Genomic DNA, 26157 nt, shown 5'->3' on the forward strand with positions numbered 1-26157 from the left:
AGAAAGGTTGGAGATGCTTCTACTCCCAGGGATTTTGGTTTACCTTCCTCCACTAGCAATTGGTAGCAGTTGGTGGTCACGGGGGAGAAGAAGCTGGATCCTTTGTCTACAATAATTGCTTTCTGCATTGATGACTTTGGGGGAGCCGGGAGAAAGTGGCTTAGAGGGCACTGCCTGCCATTCCTAAGTCCTTGGGGTCAGGATCCTTAACTATCTATCTCCATCAAGATCTAAGGGTAGGTGTGCTTGAAGTGGTAGTGACCTTCCTGGCATATGATGCCTCCTCTCTTTTCCTCAGGGTACTCTACTACTTCACCTAGATTGGCTTGCCAGACCTATACAGAGGAATTGTTTGGCAGTTGGTGAGGAGAGCAGGCTACTCCTACTCATGAGCCGGTTTCCCAGATGATGTTCACAGGAACTCAGTTGAAAACAGGACCAGTAGTCTGGGGGGGGGGGGGGGAATCCTACCACGACCAGGGTTTTGGGGCTTATCTGTCTGCGGCATGTTGGTCACCATGTACACAAATAACTATTAGACAGAAGTAAGATAGAAGCGTGTGCTCTTAGTCATATGGATTTTAAGTAAATGTCATCACTTTGGGACTTTTATGGAAAGGACAGTGACGTTTCAAGAGCCCTGGGGGAATGCTAGATGCGGTTTCTGTTCTTCCAGAAAAACAAATAGCTTACATTTATACACCACGTATGTGTTTGCAAAACACTTCATATAAATGACCCTCATTTGATATGTGTCATAACTCTGAGGTTAGTGCTATTGCTATCTCTATTTTACAAATGAAGAAACTGAGGCTGAGAGAAGTTAAAGCAACTTGTTCCAGATCACATAACTCATAAGTATATAATGCAGGATTTGAACTCAGGTCTTTCTGATTCCAAAACCAGCACTCTATCCAGTATACCACTTCATTGCTTTAATTAATTATGAATGTAGACTGTAAGTGCCTGGAGAGCAAGGACACAGCCTGAACTTTTTTTTTTCTTCCTATCCTAATATATGTCACAATGAAACTATGAAAGCTGATTGAATAAATGATGAATTTTAAATTCGTAGTGGTAAATCATGACATCTATTCACAAATATCTTATGACAAGGTCACTGAAGCAGAGATCAGAGATTTTTGAATATTGACACAGGTGCAATTTTCATATGTTCTGCACAGATCTAAAATATCTCTGTGTACAGTAAAAAAATGTTGCTTCATTGAATGTTCCATTACTATCTTACTTCATTGTGATAGGATGGAAAGAGACGTGGGCTCACTTCCTAGTTCCAGTAGTAACTAATCATTCTTTCCTTCATCTATAAACAAAAGGAGCTACGATTTCCTTTTTTAAAAAACAAATTTTTTATTATCCACTTATTAAACACAAATACTTTAACCTACAAAGAACAGAAAAGTTTATATATGAGATAGTGAGCTTCTTTTATATATGTGCTTTAATGTATATTAAATTTACACAGTAAGAATAAAACTGTCCTGTTTGTATCCTTTATAAACTTGCTTCTGTATATTTTTTTAAAAGTTGTTTCAGTCCTTTTTCTTGCATCACTATTTTTATCCTCCAGTCCTCCCTTTTGCCCCTTCTCTTGGCCCCAAGAAGATGACTTTTCTCTGGTTCTTTCCTATTTTTAGAGCCTATGAATCAATAAAAATATCTTCTTAGGTGTCCCTGATAAACCTACCAATTTTGGCCCTGTAAGTGACAATCACACTTCAGTCTTTCCATTTCTCTCTAATATTTTCTTATAATCATCATAAAAAACAAATTATTCATTAAGTCCTGACTGATACACATCCCACCTATGTGGAGCATCCTTCCAAAGAGGTCCAGCCTATCTAGGGCAATCTTTGACTGAAAATGAAGAAAGAAGTGTTGGTTGTGCACTCAAGACTCAGAGGAAAAAGATAAGGGAGAGAATCATTGGAATGTGCAGACTAAGAAAGGAAGGGCATGTGGAATGTGTGTGGAATAATTGTTTTTAAGTCTTTCTTAGGGACAGCTAGGTGGCTCCATGGATAGATGGCCAGACTTGGAGACTGGAGGTCCTGGGTTCAAATATGGCCTTAAAATACTTCTTAGCTATGAGACGCTGGGCAAATCACTTCACCCCGATTGCCTAGCTCTTGCTACTTTTATGCCTTGGAAGCAATGCACAGTATTGATTCTAAGACAGAAGGTAAGGGTTTAAAAAAAAAAAAAGACATACTTAGTAGTCAGAAGTGGGGCCAAATTCAGGAGGTAGCATAAAAGGAATGGAAGAATACAACAGAGTAGAAGAAAAGCAGAGTCTGCTTTTGTATTTTTAGCACTTTTATATATTATCAAAATAGGAAATACTTGAAATATGATGATTCATGTGAAATTATAAGGATAGTTTTATATTAAAACTCCAGGGTTGTTCATTCATACTTGGAAGTTAAAAATATAGCTCAAATACTTTGGAGTTACTGAAAACTCAAATCATTTCTTGAAAATATAGTAATGTTGAGGGGTAGCTAAGTGGCTCAGTGGATAGAGAACTAAGCCTGGAGACAGGAGGTCCTGCATTCAAATCTGGACTCTGATCCTTCCTAGCTGACTAAGAGCACAGCTCTTAGTCAATCCATTTAACCCCAATTGCCTAGCCCTTGCTGTTTTTCTGCCTTGGAACTCGTACTTAGTATTCATTGTAAGACAGAAGTCTCTCTCATATGTGAGAGAGAGAGAGGGGGGGGGGAGAGGGAGAGAGAAAGAAAATGAATGTGTAGAATGAATTTATTTATTTATTTGCCCAATACCTTTGGCTTCCTTGGGGATTTTTGCTTCTTTCTCTAAAGTTGTTCATGGTTTCTATTTTTTCATCTGACTGTGTTTGTCTTTTTCCTACAACTTCTCCCTGAGATATTTGTGTTTTCTGTCTTTGATTCACTATATATAATTTCCTATTTAATCTTAACTACTTCTTAAGGTTTTTCCCCTTTTCTTACTAATATCTTTCTGGCTCTCAAGGAATCTCAGATTTCTCCTGAAACAAATGCTTTGAAGTAAATTTCTCACTTATATGTCAGCTTTATTTTTGAATCCCAGCAAATCCCTCATGTATGCTCTGTGAACCTTTCTGCTCCTCCAACTTTGCTGAATGCTGAAATTATTTTTCCTTTCATGTTGGTTGAAAGATCAGCCAGTCACACTGCGTGCAGTATTTGCACATTGCTGATGCAAACAGGGCATTTATATTAATGCTCAGGTACGGGATGTGTGTGTGTGTATGCACATGTGTGTTTTAAACAGCCTACTTCATGTTACCAACCACCAAGTCACCTTGCTATCTACCACCAGAGAGGGCCAGAAGATTAGGTAAAAGTTTATTAACTCTATTGATGAAGGAATTGTAGCAGCACAATGGCCTGGATCTTGCTGTCGTTTCTCTTTCCAGAACACTGAGTCACTTTAGCAGGTGAGGCTAGAATTATTAATACTCCCTACCCAAACCCAGGTGTGGTTTGTGAATGTGAGAACATCACAGTCCACAAAGTGATAACTTACATGGTTCTTGCCGCAAAGGTCGTGGTCCTAATGTTAGCTGGCTTCCAGTTAAATGTGGCAACATCGTGACATCAGTTTCTGTGTTAGGGGGTTTCAGATTTTTAACAATCCAGTGTTTCAGTTTAGAGAGGCTGAGATCTTGTGTGGCTATTTATCTTCCTTTTGTTTTTGGATAGGAGATATGCTTGATCTTCTAAAATGGAGAACTCATCCAGACAAGATCACAGGCTGCCTCTCCAAAATAAAAGAAATTGATGGCTCAGAGATAGTAAAGGTAATTTTTTTTCCTCTTTAAAGAAATTCAGAGAAAAAAAGTATCTGTGGAAAAAAAAAAAAAAAGACAACATGACATTTAATGAATTTTATTCCTATCTGTAAAACAGTTTCTGCAAGATACCCTGGACACCTTATTTGGAATTTTAGATGAAAATTCTCAAAAATATGGTTCCAAGGTGTTTGATTCTTTGGTGAGTATAAATTTCCCCTATAATTGTATTTTAATCCTGCTGTCTATCAGTCTTGACTGCTATAAAAGCATTTCAGAAATATAAAATTGAGAGCATAACAGTTCAATTACAGGTAACAAAAGGAACCTGATTTGCATCCATTTAATAAAACTCAATTTTCTTTCAGGTCCACATAATAAACTTATTGCAAGATAGCAAATTTCATCATTTCAGACCTGTAATGGACACTTACATCGAAAGTCATTTTGCTGGAGCACTTGCATACAGGTAAAGTTTTTTTTTATCTTTAAATTGGTTTGAAACCATTCTTCTTTTCTAGGCCTTCTAAGCAACACCAGCTAGGGATATAAATTTAAAAGGTAGCTTAGGAAAAAATGAATGGCAACACTTGCAAAATCCCTAGAGGCTGAGTCTAATTTAAAACAGCAACAACAATGTGAAAAAAATTGTTTGGATCTTATTTAAATTTGGGAGGGGATAGCTGGGGGAGGAGGGAGGAACAACTCCCTGAATCTTTAAGAATCTTGAACTTAATATGAGACTAAAGCATTAAAGATTTTTCTCTTAATTTTTATCACCTTATACTCTAATTGTAATTATAATATAAGGTGGCTAAATTTTTGCCTTGATTATGAGAAATGTACTTATTTTCAGTTTTAAAATATTGACCAGCTTCTAGAATAAAACCAACCTTTTCTGTCACATATGCTTAAGTGAATTAGGTGGCTAATTCCTGCTTCCTACTCTTCCTCATGCAATAAGAAGTTACAGCACACACTAAAACAGATACTGAGAAGAATTTGTTGTGTCTTGGCCAACTTCTGCCCCTCACTATCTCATTGGGTAATTGCTTTCAAGTAGTAAATGCCTCCTTCAGTATCTAGCATAGCCTTTTACTCACAAAATCATAAATTGCTTGGCTTTTAGGGCTAAATGGTACCTTAAAGATTATCTAGGCCAAAGCTTCCCCCTTTTACAGATGATGGAATTGGTGCTGTGAGAGGTGACATGATTGACCTGAGGTCCACAGCTACTATGGAAAACCCGGGGCTCAGCTTAGGGCTTTTGACTCAGAGTACAATATTTATTTGACTCATTGCAACTTAAAGCTTTGCTTCAGAGAATTAGAAAAATAGCAACAAAAGAAAGAGGGAAAAAACAGTAGGTGGGAATAAAACTTTGTTGTCATTGTTGTTCAGTTGTTTTTAGTGATGTCTGATTCTTTGTGACCTCATTTAAGGTTTTCTTGGCAAAGATACTGAAATGATTTGCTGTTTCCTTCTTCTCATTTGTTAAATGAAGAAAGTGAGGCAGAGTTAAATGACTTGCACAGTGTGTGAGGCTAGATTTGAACTCAAGAAATTGAGTGTTCCTGACTCCAGGCTCAGTGTTCTATCCCCTGAATCACCTAACTGCCCAGTGTTTTCAAAAGCTCTGCCTTAGTACAACTATAACTCACATGGGATCTCTCTGACCAAAATTTTTCCCTGATACTGCCCAGTATCTTTGGTGCACCCGTATACTGACAGTTGAAGTGATATATCAAAAAACATTCAGAGCATTTTGTTTTTATTGCTCTGCCTTATGGGACATCCAGAATGGCGTGCTTCCAAAAGAAAGACTCCGCACTGCAAACGGGAGGATGCCGGATGATACATGAGCACCTTCGGTTTGGCCATTTGCTGGTTTCTGTGTTGAAATTCTCTCCTCTGTTTATGTGAAGAGTTATTTTTGTGTCTAATTGAATCGACGGGCAATCATTTGCTCCACTTTCAGTGGGATTTTATGCCCAAGATGAAAAGCAAAAGCATCAGGAGGAGGTCGGTGGTGTTCTTGCAGCTCTACCATCCTGCCCAGCACTACGTAGCATCTGTCCGAAACTGGAACTGGAATTTAGAGAGCAGGAGGGTAATGACCTCCATTTCAGACTGGCTAGGGAAGCAGGGGGGCAATCATGCCTAACCAGACAAATAAGTACCAGGAAATCTTGAGAGACTGTGGGTGGTCAGAGCTCCCCGTAACATCTTGTCTTAAAAATAGCCCTTTCAGCAGCTGTCTGCCCTATGGGCATCTCCATTTATTCACTCCTCACTGACAGGGAAGAGGTTCACCTTTCAAATGACTGTGACCCATGTATTCTCTAGAAACTAGAGAGGCTGCGTCGATCTACCTTTGAATTTTGTGTCATAGGATCCAGGTTCAAATGTTAGCCCTTCTGCCTTAACCAGTTTGATCTTAACAAAGTTATAAAACATTCTTCATATAAAACTAAGGAGGCAGTTGGACAAGATATTCCCTAAGGGTCCTGCTTGCTCTAATACATAATCCTATGACTGTCTTAATTACTAATCTATTATATTCCTTAATATGTTATTATTATTGTATATATCTTAATTACTGATAAGTTAATCTATGATCCTATGTGTGCCCCAGCTCAAGCTGAAAAGAGTAATTTTGTGGAATCTTAATAAAATAGAATTATGACTTCTACTCAAATTGTATCTTTGGACAAAACGTTTTGATTCTGTGGAAATTGACTCTTTGTATGCTATTGAAGTTCTGTGGTTGAAAGCACTCTGACATCATCCTCAGTATTCCTGTAAATGAAAACATGCTTTCATAAAGCCATAGAAGAAATGCTTCTGGGAAAAACCATGTCCCTTGTACTACTCCTTGTGTATATATACATATACTCAGCTATATGCACACCTACTTGATGCCACTAGATTCCACTATTAACTTGTTACTAACTCAGTTCAGTTCTTAAGCATAACTAAATACACTTATTAACAAAACTAGCTAAAAACTCGGTTACTCAGTTATTAATACTACTAACAAGAGTCTCCAGGGTACGTACGTCTCCTTTTTAGGAAGGAATCCTAATATATGGCCAGAAATAATTATAAGACTTAACAAAGAAGTCGTCTCCCTGTTTGTTAAATTGAAGTAAAACTCATGTTCCTAAGGTGTCTAATTGGCCCTTTCTGTATACATTAAGGAAGTGTGTGGCTTGGGAGTACAAAGGAAGATTTCATGGAATAGTTGTAATTTGAACTAAGCCTTAAATGATGGTTAAACTTTTATCAGATTTAGACATGAGGTCTTCCCAGGCATAGGAAAAGGAGTAAGCTCAGATTTGAAGGCAGAGAGCAAAAAGTGTGAGTGACCCCTTACTTTCAATTCAATTTGATAAACATTCATGTCTTTGTGTGAGAGACATTAAAAAACAAAAATGAAAAACTCAAGGAGTCTATGTTACTTCTGGGTACAATATGTATACAGATAAGTATTTTATTTAAAAGGAAGGGAAAATATTAACCATAAAGGCAGATCAGAAAAAAAAACTTTCAAAAAGGAGAAAATGAGCTGGTCCTTGAAGGAAGCTAAGCTTCTGAGAGAGAGACAGAGAGGTCGGGGTTGGGGGGAGATCATTCCAGTTAGGAGAAACCGCTTGTGGAGAAGCACAGAGATGGGAGGTGGGTGACCAAGTTTGGACAATGGCCAACTAATCTGAGACACATGATATGAAGGGAAGCTTTGTGAGTTAGCACTGTAAAGGTGAGTGGGAGACAGTTGGTAGAGAATGTTGATTTTAAGCAGAGGCATTAGTATTTTATCCCCGATGTTTCAGGGAACTATCAAAGATTCTTAAGCAGAAATGTAACAGTGGATCATCTGCTTTAGGAAGACTTTGGTGGTGGTGTGAAGGATGAGAAACCAGAAGGAAAGAAACCCTTAGACTGCCATAATAGACTAAAAGAGAAGTAATGGGAGCTATACTAGGCTAGTGGCAGAGTGGAAAGCTGAGGATGGATTCTACACAGAAGTAGAATTAACAAGTGTGGGCAAGTAATTAGATATTGGTTTGTGAGAGAGAAAAAAATTCAAGAATGGCTTCTAGATTGGGAACCTGGTTGCCTAGAAAGATGCTGATGCATTCAACAGAAATATAAAAGTCTAAAGGATGTATGTATGGATTGAGATGTGTAAGGAAGGGTGTTTGAAGGGATAGTATCTCCAAAAAGAAGGGGAGACAGAAGCTCAAGGGAAAAAATAGATGATTAATCTTGGGAAGACACTAAATCAAGAGAATGGGAAATAGACTCATACTGAGTGATTTTAAGAGATATATATATATATATATATATATATATATATATATATATATATATATATATATAGCACAAATTTAACAGAAGGGAGAATTAGAACAACCTGATTTCTACTCCTCCCTTGTAAGAATAAGATATGAAGAATAAGATATGTTTTACGTTATCTATTAATAACAAAAATAAGAGGCTAAAATGAGGTGAAAACATTTAGGGTGATTCAATTCATATTTGATGTCCTTATATGATCTTTTAGATTATGACAATTTAGATCATGACATGATCTTTANTGCTCATTATAGAAAGACACTCTCATTGGTCAAATAGAAGGCAAAGTCTATCTCTTAAAAGTGAATAAGGCATTAAAATAGGAGTTAAAATGTAGGTCATTGAAATTGAGAAGACTGATAAAACTGGAGGCTCGGTTAATACGGGAGACATCGACATCTACAAATTTAAGTCTATAATTATGAAGGCAGAAATATTGGGGAAGAGAGGAAGATTGTAAGCCAAGCACTGAGTTTCCTTGAGAATGGAGATGGAATAATGTAAAAGTCAACAGAGAAATGTAGCAAGGATCTGCCCAGAATGATATAGACAGTGGAGACTAGAAGTGTGCTAAAGGATGGCAAGAGAGAATTGGTGCGGAATTGACAGTGAAGACCAAGGAATATACCTACTACTGTTCTTGGCCAGCATTTTGGTATGGGGTGGTAGATGAGGCATAGAATAGAGAAGAGGCATCTGGCATGGAGAGGTTAACAGGGATGTAGGTAGATCTTGAGGGGCCAGTTTTCCATGAATATAATAGAAAATAAATGTGTCAGAGAGAAATTTCCAGGACAGAGGCAAGTGTGTTATTAAAAGAGGAGAGGTGTCCCACTGATGTAGTATTACTGAGGAACAGAGAATAGTGAATCTGGAGAGATGAATTGAAGTGGGGGGGGGGCTGCCAACGTAGTAACTAAAGAAGGAAAAAGATGCAAAATAGAATCACACGAAATAAAGGAGGAAAAGTTTAGGACTTTGTTAGCCATAGGTTGAATGAAATAGCAGATCACTGAGATTTCTACCTTCAGAGATCTTGAGGTTATAGAGAATAGGGTCAATTTGTTTTCTCTCATCTGCTAGGAAGAAAAAGTAACAATCAATGAGAAGACTTTTTAACTTTCTGATGATTATGCCCTTAGGGATATGACTTTACTTTCACTCAGTGCCAGTTCTTTAGTTTTATTCCAAATGGCAGTTTAACTCCTCTCACCCCTACATTAGGATGGGTCTTCCAGAGGATGGCTACCTCTTTTTCAAGGTACTGTGTGCCTTTGCATCCCTAAAACTATAGCTCATGGGTCCTCACTGTTATTTTTACCTTTAATAGGCAGCCAGAGGGCACAGTTAGCTCAAAGAAGATATTTACTGAAAAGGCATAGTAATGAAAGTTTCATCAAAGTATTTCTCCCATAAATCTGGGGTATATTCTCCCAGAAATATATTACATATAAATAAGAATGACCATCACTTAAAAGGCCAGAAGTGTGGGGCAACTGGTTAGCTCAGTGGATTGAGAGTCAGGCCTAGAGACGGGAGGTCCTGGGTTCAAATCCGGCCTCAGACACTTCCCAGCTGTGTGACCTTGGGCAAGTCACTTGAACCCCATTGCCCACTCTTACCACTCTTCCACCTATGAGGCAATACAGTTTAAAGTTAAGGGTTATAAAAAAAAAAGGCCAGAAGTGGAGAAGCCCACATGTAGGAAGATGAGTAGCCAGAAACAAGATAGCCTCCATTTGGAAAATGCACTTTGCTTTCAAATCAAGCCTAGTATATGAGGCCTTAGTCCTTGACAAGGTCTTGGCAGCAAAAGTCCTGGGATCTCAGTCCTCAAAGATTTTAAGACTGAATTTGCCCCCCCCCCTTTTCTCAAATGATTCAGGGAAGCAGAAAAATAGGCTTTGCTCCATATGTGGCAACAGATTCCATCCCTGAGCACTTTATGATAATGAAGGGCCTTTTCTGTATTGGAATGACACAGGACAAAGAAAAGGTAGTTTCCATATGGTTCTAGAGCAAGCAGACTTCAAAAATCTAGCCATGAGAATGGCCAAAGATCCAGAGCTGGAGGGAGCTTTAGAGATCTGACCATCTCATTTTTTATAAATTAGAAAATTAAGGTTGCACAGGTAGTAAAGAAGGGACTCAAATTCAAGTTCTTAGTAAACAAATCTAGTATTTTTGCACTGACCCATGTGGCCTATTTTGAAAGCAGTGCTTAAAATTTTTTCAAAATTAATTCTATAAAGAAAATTTGGGGGTGGGAGGAGGGAGGTTAATTTTTTCCTCTCTGGCATTAGAAAAAGTGATGACAGGGGGTAGCTGGGTAGCTCAGTGGATTGAGAGTCAGGCCTAGAGACGTGAGGTCCTGGGTTCAAATCTGGCCTCAGACACTTCCCAGTTGTATGACCCTGGGCAAGTCACTTGTCCCCCATTGCCCACCCTTACCACTCTTCCACCTAGGAGCCAATACACAGAAATTAAGGGTTTAAAAAAAAAGTGATGACATTGCAGAGAGTTAGGTAGGGAAAATTTTGGTTATTACTCATTGGCAACATGACAGATCTAAAATTAAGGGTCTATTAAGGCCTTTCATTATCCACAATCACCAGTTAGTGGTATACTGACAAGAAAAGAAGCCTTTCAACAGTCACAGTAGGTGTCTGATTTGGGTACTTGATTTGTACATTAATTATTAATTATTATGAGAGTTAGGGGAAAAATCTACGTACTGCATATTTTCCTTCTATTTTTAGAGATCTTATCAAAGTTCTTAAATGGTATGTGGACAGAATAACAGAAGCAGAGCGACAGGAGCACATCCAGGAAGTTCTAAAGGTAAATGCATTGCAACTAACAAATACCCTGAACAAATTTTTCCTTTTGTGGAAAGGGATAGATGGTAATAGATTAATAAAGTTCAAGTTTGTGACATTTAATTTTGGATTTTTGAAATTATGGCTTCCTGAGAGGGCTAAGAATTTTCAAGATTCTTTAATCTTCATCCCTTTTCCAGAATCTACTGATTATTTTGTGTTAGTGTGGAGGAAGAACTTAAGAAAGTTGGGTTGCTCACATACAATAGAGAGACTTATTGAGAGCCTATTTAGTCAATGACGGCACCAGTCACCCCTGTTGGATCCGTACTGCAACCCTTAAACTCATAATTTTCAAAGCAGATAGGATGAATTAGTGAAATTAAAGAAAGCCAGAAGAGCTGTGATTATCAACCATTCCTTTGGAGTGTCTATATATACCCACACAGCTTACTTATTAATTCTGAACCTTTGTGGTTTTTTTTTCCCCAACTAAAAATGGAAAAGGTAATTCCTTACTCAGAGACACATTAGGAAGATCCTTTTAAAATAAAATAAACTCTTAAAAACTACTTGCTTGTCTAAAGAATGATATTCCAAACTAAAGACAGAAGAATATTCTTATTCATATTGTGCTTTCTGATATTAGAAGGGAAGGCCAAAGGATACTAATATTTTGTGAAATAATTGTTGAACAACATTGTTAAATTACTATAGGGGAATTGAATGAAAAGTTCCAGGCTTAAATTATAGAGAGATATAATCAGAACAAAATCATTTATGGAAGGTTAACTTCTCTTTGTTAAATATAGTCCAGATTCATGTCCATGTTATCCATTCCCTTTTGATGTTCATATTTCTAATTAAAATTCAGTTGAAGAAATTGGTTTTTCTGATGGTAATAATAATAAATGAACTTGAAAATTTGCAAAGTCCTTTTGAATATTATTTCATTTGAGTCTCTGAGCAACCTTATGAGGTCAGTAGTATAGATATGATTATCTACATTTTATCCATGATGAATCAAGAGGCAGAAAAGTTAAGGATCTTCCCTATGATGGCTAGTTGTACGGAAGAGAGATTTGAATCCAGGTTTTTCAGACTCCATAGTCAACATTCTATTCACTCTGTTAGGCTGTATCATCCAGCTCTTCATGTAATCCTTCTTTTTTAATCTCCTCAGAGGACTGGGAAAAACCTTCCTGAAATGAAAAGGAAAATATAAATCAGGCCTTAGTTTTTATAGCAAAGATTGAAAAATATCTGTTCTCTTCCTTCATTTGAAAAATTCTTTTAAAATAGTCTCTTAGGGGGTGAAGGCCATGCCATTTGTTAAGGTACCTAGGTTTCCTTTTGACAGATATGTTTTTTTCCTTCAATTTTAGGCACAGGAATATATTTTTAAGTATATAGTTCAATCTCGAAGGCTCTTTTCTCTTGCCACTGGTGGACAAAATGAAGAAGAATTCCGTTGTTGCATTCAAGAACTCCTTATGTCAGTTCGATTCTTCCTTTCCCAAGAAAGCAAAGGATCTGGAGCTTTATCTCAGTCACAGGTAATTTTTGTCATCTGCCAAAAAGGGAAAAAAGATGTTTGCAATTTGTTTTACATAGAAACATAATTGAGCTTCAGCTTATGGTTGCACCTGTCATGATTATAATAGGTTGTTTTTCTTTTTTTTTCTTTTTTATTCTATCAGCCCTATATAGCAGAACTTGGGCACTTTATTTTCAACTTTTCCCTACCTGAATTGAAAAGCTATTGTCTTGCATTAGTACCATTTCCAATGCCAAAAAGAATATTGGTGACTGGACAGCCTATTCCTGTCATTTTTGTGACGTGAATTTCACTATGGTTTTGATTATTTTCCTGAACAGCCAAATTGCTTTTACATCTCTTGAACTCCAGCCCCTGATTCCATGAGGCTAAGGCTCGATGCATGATTTAGCATTTACATTCTCCCTAACTATTCAGGAGCAGATTATAGTGAGTCCTGCAACCAACCAATATCAAACTGGGAATGGGAAGAAAAGGTACAGATTGTGGGGGCATGATGAAGAAGTCAGTCAGAGAAGTCCTAGGGTAGCATAGCCAGGTGGGAAATGAGGATGTATCTGAGCTGAATTCTCTCCTTAAATAGGTTTAGAGTTTGGGGCCTGAGGATGGTGAATATTGAACTGTTTTATTTATTAGCAATATTTCTATATGAAACCATTTATTTTCCCCAAACCCTACCTCTAAAGGTCAAGCAGTCCAATTCTCAAGCCATAAATTACTCCTGAGCTGTAAAGAGTCTAACAGGGATGTGACCTTCTGGCTTTTGTCAAAGGATAAAATTTTTCTTTATCCAGAAATAAGAACACTCTATCTATGGCATCTGAAAGAAGGGCAGGACAAGACCAAGTTTCTCTAGCTTAGAGAAGCTGTAGGGATCCACTGTCCTGAAGAGGGTGTCTGTCCCCAAACCTTCCTCTTCCAAAACCCTTAATGGGACTGCCAGGGGAGGTCCAAAGGGTGTTCTGGCAGGCCACGTAGAAGTAAGATACACCTCTGTTCAAAGACTCTGCAGCTTCCTATTCTTGGTCTTTCCTCACAGTGTCTACATCTGATTGACCAATCCTTTATTAATGGAACTTATGTCTCCATTAATAATCGATATTATACTTGGGGAAATGGCCTCATATTATTTATTGTTTAAAATTTTGGGTGCTAAAGGCTCCCCCTTTCAGAAGAGACAGTAGGAACACTCCCCTCCCAGAAATTAATGGGGTCAAACTATAACTTTAAAATCAGTTCTTCTAGGTTATTTCTAAACTGCTGAGAGCAGATTAGAGAGCTGCCAAGTGTGTCATTAATGAATGGTTTCAAAACTAAATCATATTTCTGGACTTTTTGTGATGGTGATTAATTAGCTCTTAAAGAAAACCAGTCTAATTAAGTAGAATAATGCCTTAAGTTTGAATAGGGTTATCTAGAATTCTGAGTGCTTTCATATATATTATCTCACTTAATCATTACAACAAACTCTTCAAAGAGGTATGACAGATTCCAGGAACTGAGACTTCCAAAGTGACTTCTTCAAGGTCACACTTCCAGTCAGTGGCAGAGCTCAAAATAGAAACCAGATCTCCTGCCTCTAATTTGGTTCTCTTCCCACAACTTGATTCTGCCTCCTACTGATGTAGTTTTCCCAAATCCTTCTAGGTTATCATGATTTTCCAAAATTTCCTAGTTCTTGTGATGTTCTATCTTCTACACTTAAAAAAATAAACCAATGGTTTTATCTCTTATTTTAAAGGAACTCCATATTTTTTCTAGTCATACCCCCTCCATCATTTAAAAATACTTAAGATAATCCTTCAGAACACTGAGATTTTAAAACTCATTTCACATGGTAATTTGGGGTTAATTCTAATTCTCTTTCCTTCCTTCCTTCCTTTTTTATTTTTTTTTTAAGGCTGTGTTCCTGAGTTCCTTCCCAGCAGTATATTCTGAGCTGTTGAAACTCTTTGATGTTCGTGAGGTAGCAAACTTAGTACATGATACTCTGGGCAGCTTGCCAACAATCATGCATGTGGATGACTCCCTTCAAGCTGTGAAGCTTCAGTGTATCGGGAAAACAGTGGAAAGCCAGCTATATACTAACCCTGGTAGGATGATAACTGTCTTGGGTGAAATAAATTCTCTAGAAAGCTTATTATGTCTTACATTTACAGGTCAGCAAAACCTGTGAAAACATTCTGAAAATCCCAGTTCAAAAAAGCATCATTGGTGTGGAATATTGAAGCTAAATAATTTTTTATCCATGCTAAAAGCATGACTAGCAAAATTTCTGTAAACAGAAAGGATAGTAATCATGACATCATGGACTTTAATCATAACTGATTTATTTTTGAGTTTGTATAGCATAGATGCAGATTTGTTCTAAAGTTTCATTTTTAAACTTAAAGGATCAAGTAAAATTTTCCCCCCAAAGTTTATGAAAAATAGAATAGAAAACGGTAGCACAGTGATGGTGAACCTATGGTGTGGGTGTCAAAGATGGCATGCAGAGTGCTCTCAGTGTGAGCATGTGCCCCCCATCTCAGCTCATTTCTAGACAGGAAGAGAGACTCAGGAGGAGCTGCTCCCCTGATGACATTTTTTTAATTGCCCACCCTTCTGCCCAGCAATGGGAGCACATAGCAGGTAAGGGGGGGCAGTTCACAGGCAGCAGAGCTGGAGGGGAACGCAGCTCTTAGGCCACTCCCCTCTCCCACTCTATACTTGCTGAGGATATTCCTCACTTCACGTGCCTCTCTGCCCAATGGGAGAGCTTCCCTCACTCCCTTATGTGTGGTGGGGGGATGGAGCATAGCATATGGTCTCTAAAAGGTTCACCATCACTGCTGTAGTGTAATAAAGTGCATCAGTAGAACACCCACAAAAGAAAATGAATGGGTATTTTTTGTTTCATTTTTTTCCAAAATCAATATTTGGGAGCTAACTTCATGAAAACAGTCCTTTTCCTAGGAAAATGGAAATATTTTGTTAAGGAATTTTCAGATCCTAAAGCTCTACCATGCTCCTTTTGTATCAGTTTAACCATTATGACTAGTCTGGTACATTGCTGTAGCAGTCACAAAAATAATCACTCATCTTCTGATCATGAATTGAGCTGTTGCTTGTTATTTTGTGGACTGAGTACCAATGAGAGACTAGTCAGTCTGTTGAGTACTTGAGTGATTGTCACATAAGAACTGCCCAGAAAGTTGGCAGGGAGACAAATGGGGCTAAATAGGCACTTTTTCCCCCTTAAAACATTTGAAGAAGGAAAGAATATGAGAGATGATTTCTGAAACAGTTCCATACATGTTTTCCTGGTCCTCTAATGGAGTGTAGTAGTTTATCTTGAGACCAAAATAACATTAATGTCAAGAAATTTGTACTCGTGATTTGTAGGGTATGTGCTGTTCTTTCAAACTCATATTAAGCACCTGTTATCTGCAGAACATTAGGTACAAATCAAGATTTTTTTTCTAAAAGGTAATCAGTATTGTTGTTTTTCAGTCGTTTTTCAACTCTTCTTGTTCTTGAGGTTTTCTTGGTAAAGATACTAGAATTGTTTGCCATTTCCTTCTCCAGCTCATTTTTCAAAAGAGGAAACTGAGGCAAACAAGGTTAAGTAACTTGCCCAAGAGCTAGTAAGTGCAATAAGGTCAGATTTGAACTCAGATTGATGAGTCCTTCTAATTCCAGACCTGCCAGTCTAACCAGTGTGCCACCTGGCTTGCCAAGAGGCAACCAGCACACAATCCATATCCTCAAGGGGTTTATTATCTGGACATACAGACAACCTCTGTCTGAGATGTGATTACTAAAATTTTACAAACGGAAACTAGTATCCTGTGTCCTCTTGGAGGGGATAAAGAGTTCCTAAACAGGATAGAAAAACATGAGGTAATGAGCTAAACCACAGAATAAGATAGATTTACCTTCTCAGACATGGCACACATGTTGACTTTTTTCCTTCCTGCATTCTACATACTTGTTACAATGGAGAGCTTCATTCATGGAAGGGGGAAGGGATGATCCATTAATCACCTGCTATGTGCCAGGAACTATGGTAGATACTTTATAAATACTGGATCCCCACACCAAACCTGCGGGGGATGTGCTCTTATTATCCCCATTTTACAGAAGGGAAAATAGGGTCGATTAATGGGTTGCAGTAGATTGGTCAGCTGTAAAAAAACTGCATTAACAAGGTATTATTTTTAAAGTGCAGTAGACATTTCCTAGCTGTGTGGCCCTGGGCAAGTCACTTAATCCCCATTGCCTAGCCCTTGCTACTCTTCTGCCTTGGAACCAGTACATATTATTGACTCTAATATAGATGGTAAGGGTTTTAAAAAATCCTCCATAAAGGGAGAAATAGTGGTTGGTGATACTGGGCTGAGAGGTACAGTTGCTTTTATATTAAAGCTGAAAAATCTAATCCGATCATAGAATTAGAGCTATAAGGGACCTCAGATCCTAGTTCAACTGCCAAACAGGTATGATATTGTATTTTGAGAGGCCTTAGGAAAGTATTCCATGATTAGTTCCCTGGATCTACCTTAAAAAAAAACCAAACATGACAACACCATCCCCATTTTTGGAGAGCACTTGCTACTGTCTTCAAACACTGACTGGGTGGGTTCCCTTCAGGAATGAAATGACTCCTCCTCCTATCTGACAGTTATAGCTCTTGATCAAAGCAAATTATTGTTAGGGACTGCGTGGTTATCTCACCTGCCAGCTACAGGTGCATCAAAGAACATCCACGGCACAGACATCTGCCCACTTCTTCTGATTCACATGAGAGCAAAAGAATATCAGGTCCTTCCTTGACAGCAGGAGCTGTTTGGTGTTTGTCTTTGTATCTCCAGTGCCTAGCATATGGTAGCTACTTAATAGATGCCATTTGAAGGGTGTACAAATGTTATAGCCAGGAAAAAAAATCTTGAGAAGTTGCTGATCTACATGGGTAATAAAAGTTTCTGCATTTAGAACTCCCCACACCCCTGAAATGTCTTTGGAATTGTGGGTAGGAAATTGAAAGGCTGAGACTCATTAGGTGGAGTTCTCCACTCTTGCTTCCAATTTGAGGTTCGTCATCAATTTAAATGGGAAAAAAAAGGTCATGAAAAGTGAAGAGTTGGCTACAGAGATGGTGACAAAGAAAAGGATTTAGTTTTGTGGAACAATAATTTATTATACCAGAAGGTTGTGTTGAGCCCCTGGCTAGGGTCAAAAAATGAATTTTATGAAGACCAAAAAAATGTTCTTGGCAGGAGACTTGGACTGACCAAGAGTGTAGAAATTTGATTGAAAAGACATATTTAAAATTGCAGAAGTAGGTAATGTGAGTAACAACATGTATAACAGAAGAGAACTATATTGATGGAGGCTAGGTCCAGTAACTCTTAGGCCAAAAGAAAAGGAAAAGCATCCAGGAACAAATCCTTATGGCTTCTGATATCTGCCCTACTATGACAATTTTATAATTTGTGATACAAAGTTATGATTCATATCCTCCATCTGCCTGAACATTCTGTTGTAAATTCATACAGAAATATCTTTTTTAAGTCTGTCCTTTTTCTCACCCAAGAGATCTCCATCATACTTATGACCTTGAGGGTCACAGATTTCCAGAGAGGTACAAACTTGAAAAAAAAATCAATTCTATGAGTTCAGAATGAGGGAAACATTAATATAATACAGTTCAACCAAATCAGTCTTCTCTCTGGCTCTTTCACATTGTACTTACTCCATTTTCAATCTTTGTGCTTTTCTTCCTGCCTGGAATGTATTTCCTCACCTTAGCTTCTTAGAATCCAATGTTTCTTTTAAGATACAATACAAACATCTTGTCCTACCTGGTGTCCCAAAAGCCTTAATGCAATTTTTTTTTTGCTTAAAAATACACATATATATGTAACTATATGAAAAAGGTACATATGCTATATATTAATAAATACACATATATAGTATATACACACACAATATAAATTCCTTGAGAGCGGGAATTGTCCTTTTTTTGCCTTTGTATTGCCAGCTTTTAACATGGTATTTGGCATATAGATTGCTATGTAACAATTCATGAAAAATATCAAGAATTTTAGTTCACTGTAAGTGAAATATGATTAAATATGAGGTGAGAGCCATAAGGGCTAGGCAGTTAGAGTTAAGTGATTTAACTAGGATCATGCAACTAGGATGCATCTGAGGCTATATTTGAACCCATGTTTTCCTGATCCCCCATGCCTGGCTCTCTATCCACTGAGCCAACTAACTGCCCCTAGAATGGATGTGTCTTGAGGGCAGGGTCTTGTTTTTCTACTTGCATTTATATTCCCAGTGATTAGCACAATGCCTGGTATATAGTAAGTGCTCAATAAATATTCTTTGCCTACTTAAATAAATAAATAAATATGAGGTGAATTGCTCCCCGCCCAAAATGTTAACATGATTTTAGGCCACCTTAATTGTGAAGGGAGGTGGTAGTCTCAATGTTATTGTTGGAAGGATTAGATTTACTTTGACCTTCAGAAGAAATGTAGGACTAATGGCTGGAAGTGATAGAGGCAAACTTTGTCTCAAAATAAATAGGAAAGGGAGGCTAGTGCATTGGTGTTAGAACCCAAGGAAACCTGGATTCACGTCTTCCCTCTGATACGTATGGACTGTGGGAACCATGGGCAATTGACTGAACAGCTCAGTGACCTGAATCGCTCTCTAAGATTCTAAGTATCAGAGAAGTTGCTGATCTACATGGGTAATAAACGTTTCTGCATTTAGAACTCCCCACACCCCTGAAATTGCCTACATGGTAGAATGATGATTATAGACATTGAAGGTGATGATGATGAACTTCCTGAAAATTAAAAGTAAAGATCAATTAGGTTACAGGTGGAGGGTAATACATTTCCCCTCATAGAAATTTTCAAATAGTTCCTGGATGGCTGTTATGGGGATTTGTGCTACAGGTAGAGATTGGACTAGATGATGCTAAAGGTGACCTTTCAGTGTTGAGTATATCTGCTTCATGAACAGGTAATTAAAGCAAAGGGATTTAGATAGTGCTGTGAGATTCACCTTAGCTACTGGAGAGCCTGATGAATCCTACTGCTCTACTATAAGATGCTTTTAGGTAGCACATTAGATAAAGTACTGGACTGGGAGTCAAGAAGACCTGAGTTCAAATCTTGCCTCAGTCACTTATTGGATTTAGTCACTTAATCTTTCTGCGTCTCAATTTCCTCATCTGTAAAATAGAGATAATAAGACTTGGCTCCTGGAGTGGTCAAGAGGATAAAATGACCTAACACTTGTAAAGTGCTATAAACCTTAAAGTACTATTTAAATTATAGCTATTATTATTGGTGGTGGGAGTGTTATTACAATATATCATAAACTTTAGAGTTGGTCATTTAACTTCCTCATTTTACAAATGAAAAAACTGAGGCTTAAAATGTAAAGCAATGCATCAAGTCCTAGAGTCAGAAAGACTTCTCTTCCTGAGTTGAAATCTGGCCTCAGACATATACCAGCTGTTTGACCCTGGTTTAGTCACTTAACCCTGTTTGCCTCAGTTTCCTTAAATGTTAATTGAGTCAGGGATGCAAATCACTCTAGCATTTTCACCAAAAAAAAAACCCAAAGAGAATCAGGAAGAGTTGGACATGACTAAAAGTGACTTTACAACAACAAAAATGTAAACCAACTTTCCCATGGTCATGTGGGGAATAATTAGGGAGCTCAAATCCTCTAGTACTAAATGCACTTTACCACACTCCCTCTTTTTACAGTATAGCAAAATACTCCTGTCTATCAGCTCTAGTCTCTTTCTTCTTTGGATGAGTCTGGACAACCACTGACAAATTCTTTATTAACTAACTCACCTTTTTCTATATTATATCTCAATCAGAAAAATGTCTTTATGATGTCATCTCTTGATTTACCCATGATTACAATATTATTAAAATGATTTACCAATAATTATAATTAATTAAATTACAGCTTAGCTCATATTAGCTATACTTTACATTGATGGTTTTACTGATTAGGTTTTAGAGAGGCATCATAGATTTCACAAGACTTGCAAAGATTGTCATTCACATTTGGCTGTCATTTTTTAAGGCTTTTCTTGTGTATGCATGATTAATCTCATTCATTTCTCTTGAATCTTATTAAATTTAGCTTTATAAAGGGTACTTAAAATATTATATATATTTTGATTTTTGCCCAAATTTCTGTTCATCTTCTGAGCCATTCCTGTACTCCAAAAAGAGATAGGTAGGTACTTGTAAATGGTTTCAGAATTTCTGGAAATTTTATCTTTTTCCTTTGAGATAAATCCAGGAAATATTCTCTGGGTGGGAAAGAAAGCCAAAGAAGCCTTGTGCACCCAGATAAAGGGCTCTGAAACCTAATGTAAGGATCTTGCAGTTAATCTGCAGCCCTTAGAGGCTTTAAGGAAGAGTTTGGCAGGGTCAACTGGGTGATTTGAGAGCTCTGGCAGTAGCGGATGACAGGGATGGGTTAGAAGTGTGAGTGGGAAGATTATCAAGGAGGAGGTTATGATAACCCGGCCATGATATGATAAAGGCCTCGAATAGGGCAATAGTATTTGAAAATAGCAAGGACTTAGATATTAGGCTCACACCCTTTGCAAGATCAATCTGTTTGCACTACGATCTTCTCATTTATTTGTTTTGTTTGCAATGCTTGAAGTCTGGCGATTAGTTCAGCAGCTCTGTACAGGTGCAGCTAAGCTGTTTACTTATTAAGAACAAGTCCTATGTGTCTGTTCAACTTCTGTATGGTTGGGTTGATTGATCAGGCTAATATACAGAAGCAGACATAAGGATTCCATGTACATTATAAACATATGCCAATGATAAGAAGCTGGCATTAAAAAAAATTCCAAATCCTAAAATTTTGATTATTTTTTTAATCTTCTTGATGGGAAAAAATTCTTTAGGAAATATAAAAAGAATTTCATAGGTTTTTACCAGTAAAACCACCAGTCCTCACTTACAAACTTTGCAGCATTCTTTGAGACTGTGGTAAATATGTAAAGGTTATGTTGAAAGTACATTCCAGAGTTACTTCCATCAAATAATGGGCTCCCCTGATTCTATGCTGTATAGCATGCCAGAAGGATGTTTGGTGGGTGGTATCTATTATTCGGCAACAGCTTTGAAATTAAGGCTTATTGCTTTTGACGGGTGCTTAGTAGCTTTTCTTTCTGAGAACTGTAGTTAAGGTGCAATTTATATTGATTTTTATTGCAGTAAGAGCTATAGAGTTTGATTTGCACTTCCAAAATTGATTTGGTTTAAAACTTTGCCACTAACCAGATGTGAGCTAAGGGGGCTGGTGGTCCTTAAGGCAGCCATGCAGGTACACTTCAATTGCTTCCTGAATGATGCTGAGTCTGATGGTTAAGGTTAATATTAAGAACTTACCATTCTGCAGAAAAGTAACAATGATAAATATATTTGAAAGTGTAAATTGACAAACAGTTTTTTCATGTTGGCTAAAATATATAAAAAATTCCAGAGAGCATCCTGTGTAATCATAACAATCAAATCTGACCTAAAAGAAAAAAGGTGTAAATGTGATTCTGCCCTTTATAAAGTGCAGCAGGGATAGTTATGTATCATTACACGGACTCTCCAAACATTAGATTTGCAGATTTTTCCCCCCATTCTTTTAAAAATCTCTTTTAAGGGATGTCTTGCTAGGTAGGAGGGAGGAGAAGGACATAGCTGGAAACAAATGTAATGTTACAGAAAAAAAAGATGATTTAAGATGTGTATATATGCACGTTTGTGTGAGTGTATGTATGTTAAAGAACACATAGATTCCTCCCCCCTTCGCCCAACAATGAGTTTAGACCAAAAAGCAGTCAAGTTCTAGCCCTTGCCAACTCCTTTTATTTCCTTTGCATACTTTTCCTTATCTTCAGTCCCTTTCACCCCATACTAACCTCTGTCTGATGGGTGTCTGTCAGATTGGGAAAACTCTTGCTTCAGGGCTGCCTTGTTATCTCCAACTAGCAGAGTCTTGAGAGCATTTGTCAAAAAAACTTACTGAGACCAAGTTTCCTAGATTATTTTAGGGTTTATCCATTTAACAGTGAAAATATTGTCAATCTCACATTGTTAGCACTGATGTCTAAAGGGAAATAACCAGAATGGGTCTATGTGTGTTGTAAATTATTTTCAAATTTTTTTTCCGAAGGAAAGACAAAATGAGAACAAAATAAAAGGAAAACATCCAGTCGTATTTCTCAGTCTGTACATAGAATCAATAAGATCACAGTGGAAAAGTCTAGGTTCTTCAAGGAAATGACAGTAGAAAACAAACCTGGGTAGGTCCTAGCAAGCTGAAAAGGCTTCAACTTCCAATTTAAGATCAGACTGCTATCTGAGGACCAGCCTAGCTGGTTAGAATGGCCCACTTCCAGGAAGTTGGCCACCATGGGATAAATTATTTTGAAAAAGGCAACTGAGGAAGACCATTTACTTAGGGCTGGAAAGATGATAAATCATCAACAGTGGATAGGCCATCTCAACTGATAAAATGCTGATTCCTTTTAAAGTATAATTCTTACACTTTGGGTCACTCTCAAAGTTACTCTTCAAGCAGACTTTCTGACCTTATTTATCATATTTGTAACAGTTCTATTCAGGATAAAAGGGCTTAAACCTTAGTCCCAGCATGTTTTGGGACACGGTGAAGATGTGAACAATAGAAACAACTCTTCAGCAGTACAGTATGGGTCGAAGCAGAGGTGTCAAACTCATCTCCCAGGTATCAGGCCAAAGTAGTTGGGAAATAGTTAAATAAGTGAATGAACTACCCCAACTACAGTTTAAGTGCAATTTAGCACAAATTGTGTACACAGATTGAAGCTTTCACAGAGAAGCACCCTTGCTTCTAGAAGACTCTGTTTGCTGCCCATCCACTCTACTCAAGATAAAATATTGAAAACTGATTCCTTTGGCAACATACTTGATCACACTGCATTGTTTTTCTTATCTCCTGTGAGGGAATTCCCATGTACGTAACTGAACATCATTGGAAAGAAAAATTGGTAACCTGTAGTCCTTTCTAAACTGAGTACACTTGAAGTGTGTCCGTGTTTTCTTTGGTTTTGCAACTCTTTTTTGGCAAGATTTGATGCTAATTATGCCTCTCTCTAATCAATTCTTCAGTTGCCTCAGTCAGGGAAAACATTCTTTCTTCATATTTTCTAGAACTTTCTTCTTGAGTTCTATGTACTTCAGCAGAACATTCTGCACATCCTACTTCTAATCATCTCCATGTGAGATTACCGTGCCTCAGCTGCTGAGGTGTCTTGCTGGCATCCAATTTATTTATGTGCCCTTTCTGATAAAGATGAGCTGTGGTGGCCATATGGATCTGATCACACGACTCATTTGAATATCACTATCCTACTTGTGCCAAAATGCTGATTTAAAGGATCCCTGGCCCGAGTCCTATTCTTAGAGGAGCAAAGATGAGCTTATGGCTTTTGTTTAGGAGTAACTTAGGAGAGAGCTTTGGAAAATGCACACTTATCATGCTAGAGTCAGAGTGGTATCCTTGAGTAAGGGTCAGCAGAACAGGTGAATGTGAGATTGAATGGCCATGCACTGACCCTTGCAAGCTGATCTGCAAGATATTTTCATGTTTTAGCCTTTAACTTCCACCAATCTTTGTGTGAAGATTCTTGCTTAAGTTGCATTTTCTCTGCTTGGTCAGTTTGGGAATTTCTTTTTTTTATTTTAAAGGCAAGAATTAGCATTTCAACCAGTCAGCTAATTTAGCCTTCGGAAAGTCTGGGAAATAAAGACAGAATAACTAATGACACAGGCTCCTGATCATAATAATACCTGTGCACATTAATTCTGTAATTTGCATTGGTTGACACTATACCTGGTGATGAAAAGACAAGAGCCAGAGTGATATAATGAATGCAGACTAGATCCAGGATACCTGGATTCAAATTCCATCTCATATTCAGGAACTACATCACTTTACCTTCTTGAGCTTCAATTACCTAATCTAGAAAATGAGAATAAACTACAGGACAGATGTGAAGCTTAAATGAAGTAAGGCATCAGCACCCCCTTTCAGTTATCCCACAATTCACATTCACAGGATAAATCTGACCCCCCCCAAAAAAAAAAAAAACTTCCACATTTTAGGGCTGCTTTGAGTCTATACTTTCAAAACAATCACTACTGAATCCACCAATAGATACTCTATTAAAAGCAGACAGAGAATTTAATGAACTCAAAGCATTTTATCTCCTTTAAGCCCAGGGTCCACTCACACCCATACTCACACCCATCTGCCCACCATTTTGGGGCAGAGTGTACGCCCTTTGATTTCAAAAGTAGAAAAACACATCTAAAATGTACAAAATGCATGTTGCCCAGACATGTGCTTAAAAGAAAGGGTAACTTCTATTGCAGGGCCCTAAGTTTCTTCTACTGTTATTGTTTGCATTAATCCTTGCTAAAGGTAATATATCTGCTATGTTAAGCCCTTATTCTCTAACTTCTCTAACTCTAACAGGATCTCTAACTTCAAACTCACCTGAGATCCTGATGTGGGGTGCTCCTATGTTCTTTGAGAAAGAAATACAGCCTGAAACCAGCAGATACTTAACTGGAGATTCCAATGTCACTAGCTTTGGACTCAGCTGAAATACTGGTCTCCAGGACTGCTATGTGATTTTGACCTAGAGTCTTCCTCATCAGGAAAGAAGTAGTGCCCATACTGTAGGGACCAATAGGATGTTCTCTTCTGAGATCTTAATACCATACTCTCTAAACAATAAAAGAATAAAAATAATAAAATAAAAGAATCAGAGAGTATGGTATTAGATTTTTATTTGCCTCTTCAACTCTTGCTCTACAAAGGATGTATTCTTAAAATGTAAATCAATTAAAAAATTTTTCTTCTTCTGTCTTACAATTGATATTAAGTATTAGTTCCAAGGCAGAAGAATGTTATAGTTTAAGTGCATTCCCAAAGAAGTGTCTGAGGACACTACCCACTCTATCCACTGAATCACCTAGCTATGTCCCAATTTTTTTATAAATCATATCTGTTGCATAGCAGAGAGTAGTAAGTTCATGACTGAAGTCTATTAACCTTTGTGACCATGGCTAAATGATTTTTCCTTCATTGTTTACAGCTATAACAGGAATATAATAATGAAAGTCTTTTGTAAACACTGTGCTTTTCTTTTCTTTTAGCCTTCAGATGTAGATAGCTTGGGGGTGGGGTGGAGAAGAATACTAATTAGAAGGAGGGGTTATAACACATTAACAAGGTCAGGGTCAAGTGTGTAGCCCAAATGAAATTTATATAAACTAAATGGCTTGTGAAAACTAGATATGAGTCTTTCAATAGGTTTTGTTTTTTTTCCTTAAACCCTTGCGTTCCTTTTTAGAATCAATATTGGTCCTAAGGCAGAAAAAGGAGTAATAGTTAGGCAATGGAGGTTAAGTGACTTGCCAGGGTCATACAGCTAAGGAGTATCTCAGGTCAAATTTGAACCCAGGACCTCTCATCTCCAGGCCTGGCTCTCTATCCATTCAGCCACCTATTTA

The 26157-nt window shown here is 37.6% G+C and overlaps 1 protein-coding gene across 1 annotated transcript in view; it reads left to right on the top strand.

The window, feature by feature from the left end:
• DOCK4 (dedicator of cytokinesis 4) overlaps nt 1–26157 on the top strand; it is a 541177-nt gene that overhangs the window by 369417 nt on the left and 145603 nt on the right. Inside the window, exons 18-23 of the mRNA XM_044677327.1 lie at nt 3729–3826; nt 3936–4019; nt 4186–4286; nt 10936–11017; nt 12381–12551; nt 14454–14646. Of these exons, the coding sequence (XP_044533262.1) occupies nt 3729–3826; nt 3936–4019; nt 4186–4286; nt 10936–11017; nt 12381–12551; nt 14454–14646 (729 nt within the window). The remainder of the gene's footprint in view (nt 1–3728; nt 3827–3935; nt 4020–4185; nt 4287–10935; nt 11018–12380; nt 12552–14453; nt 14647–26157) is intronic.

Source organism: Gracilinanus agilis, chromosome 5 (assembly GCF_016433145.1).
Source record: "Gracilinanus agilis isolate LMUSP501 chromosome 5, AgileGrace, whole genome shotgun sequence".
In the NCBI taxonomy this organism is placed as follows: domain Eukaryota; kingdom Metazoa; phylum Chordata; class Mammalia; order Didelphimorphia; family Didelphidae; genus Gracilinanus; species Gracilinanus agilis.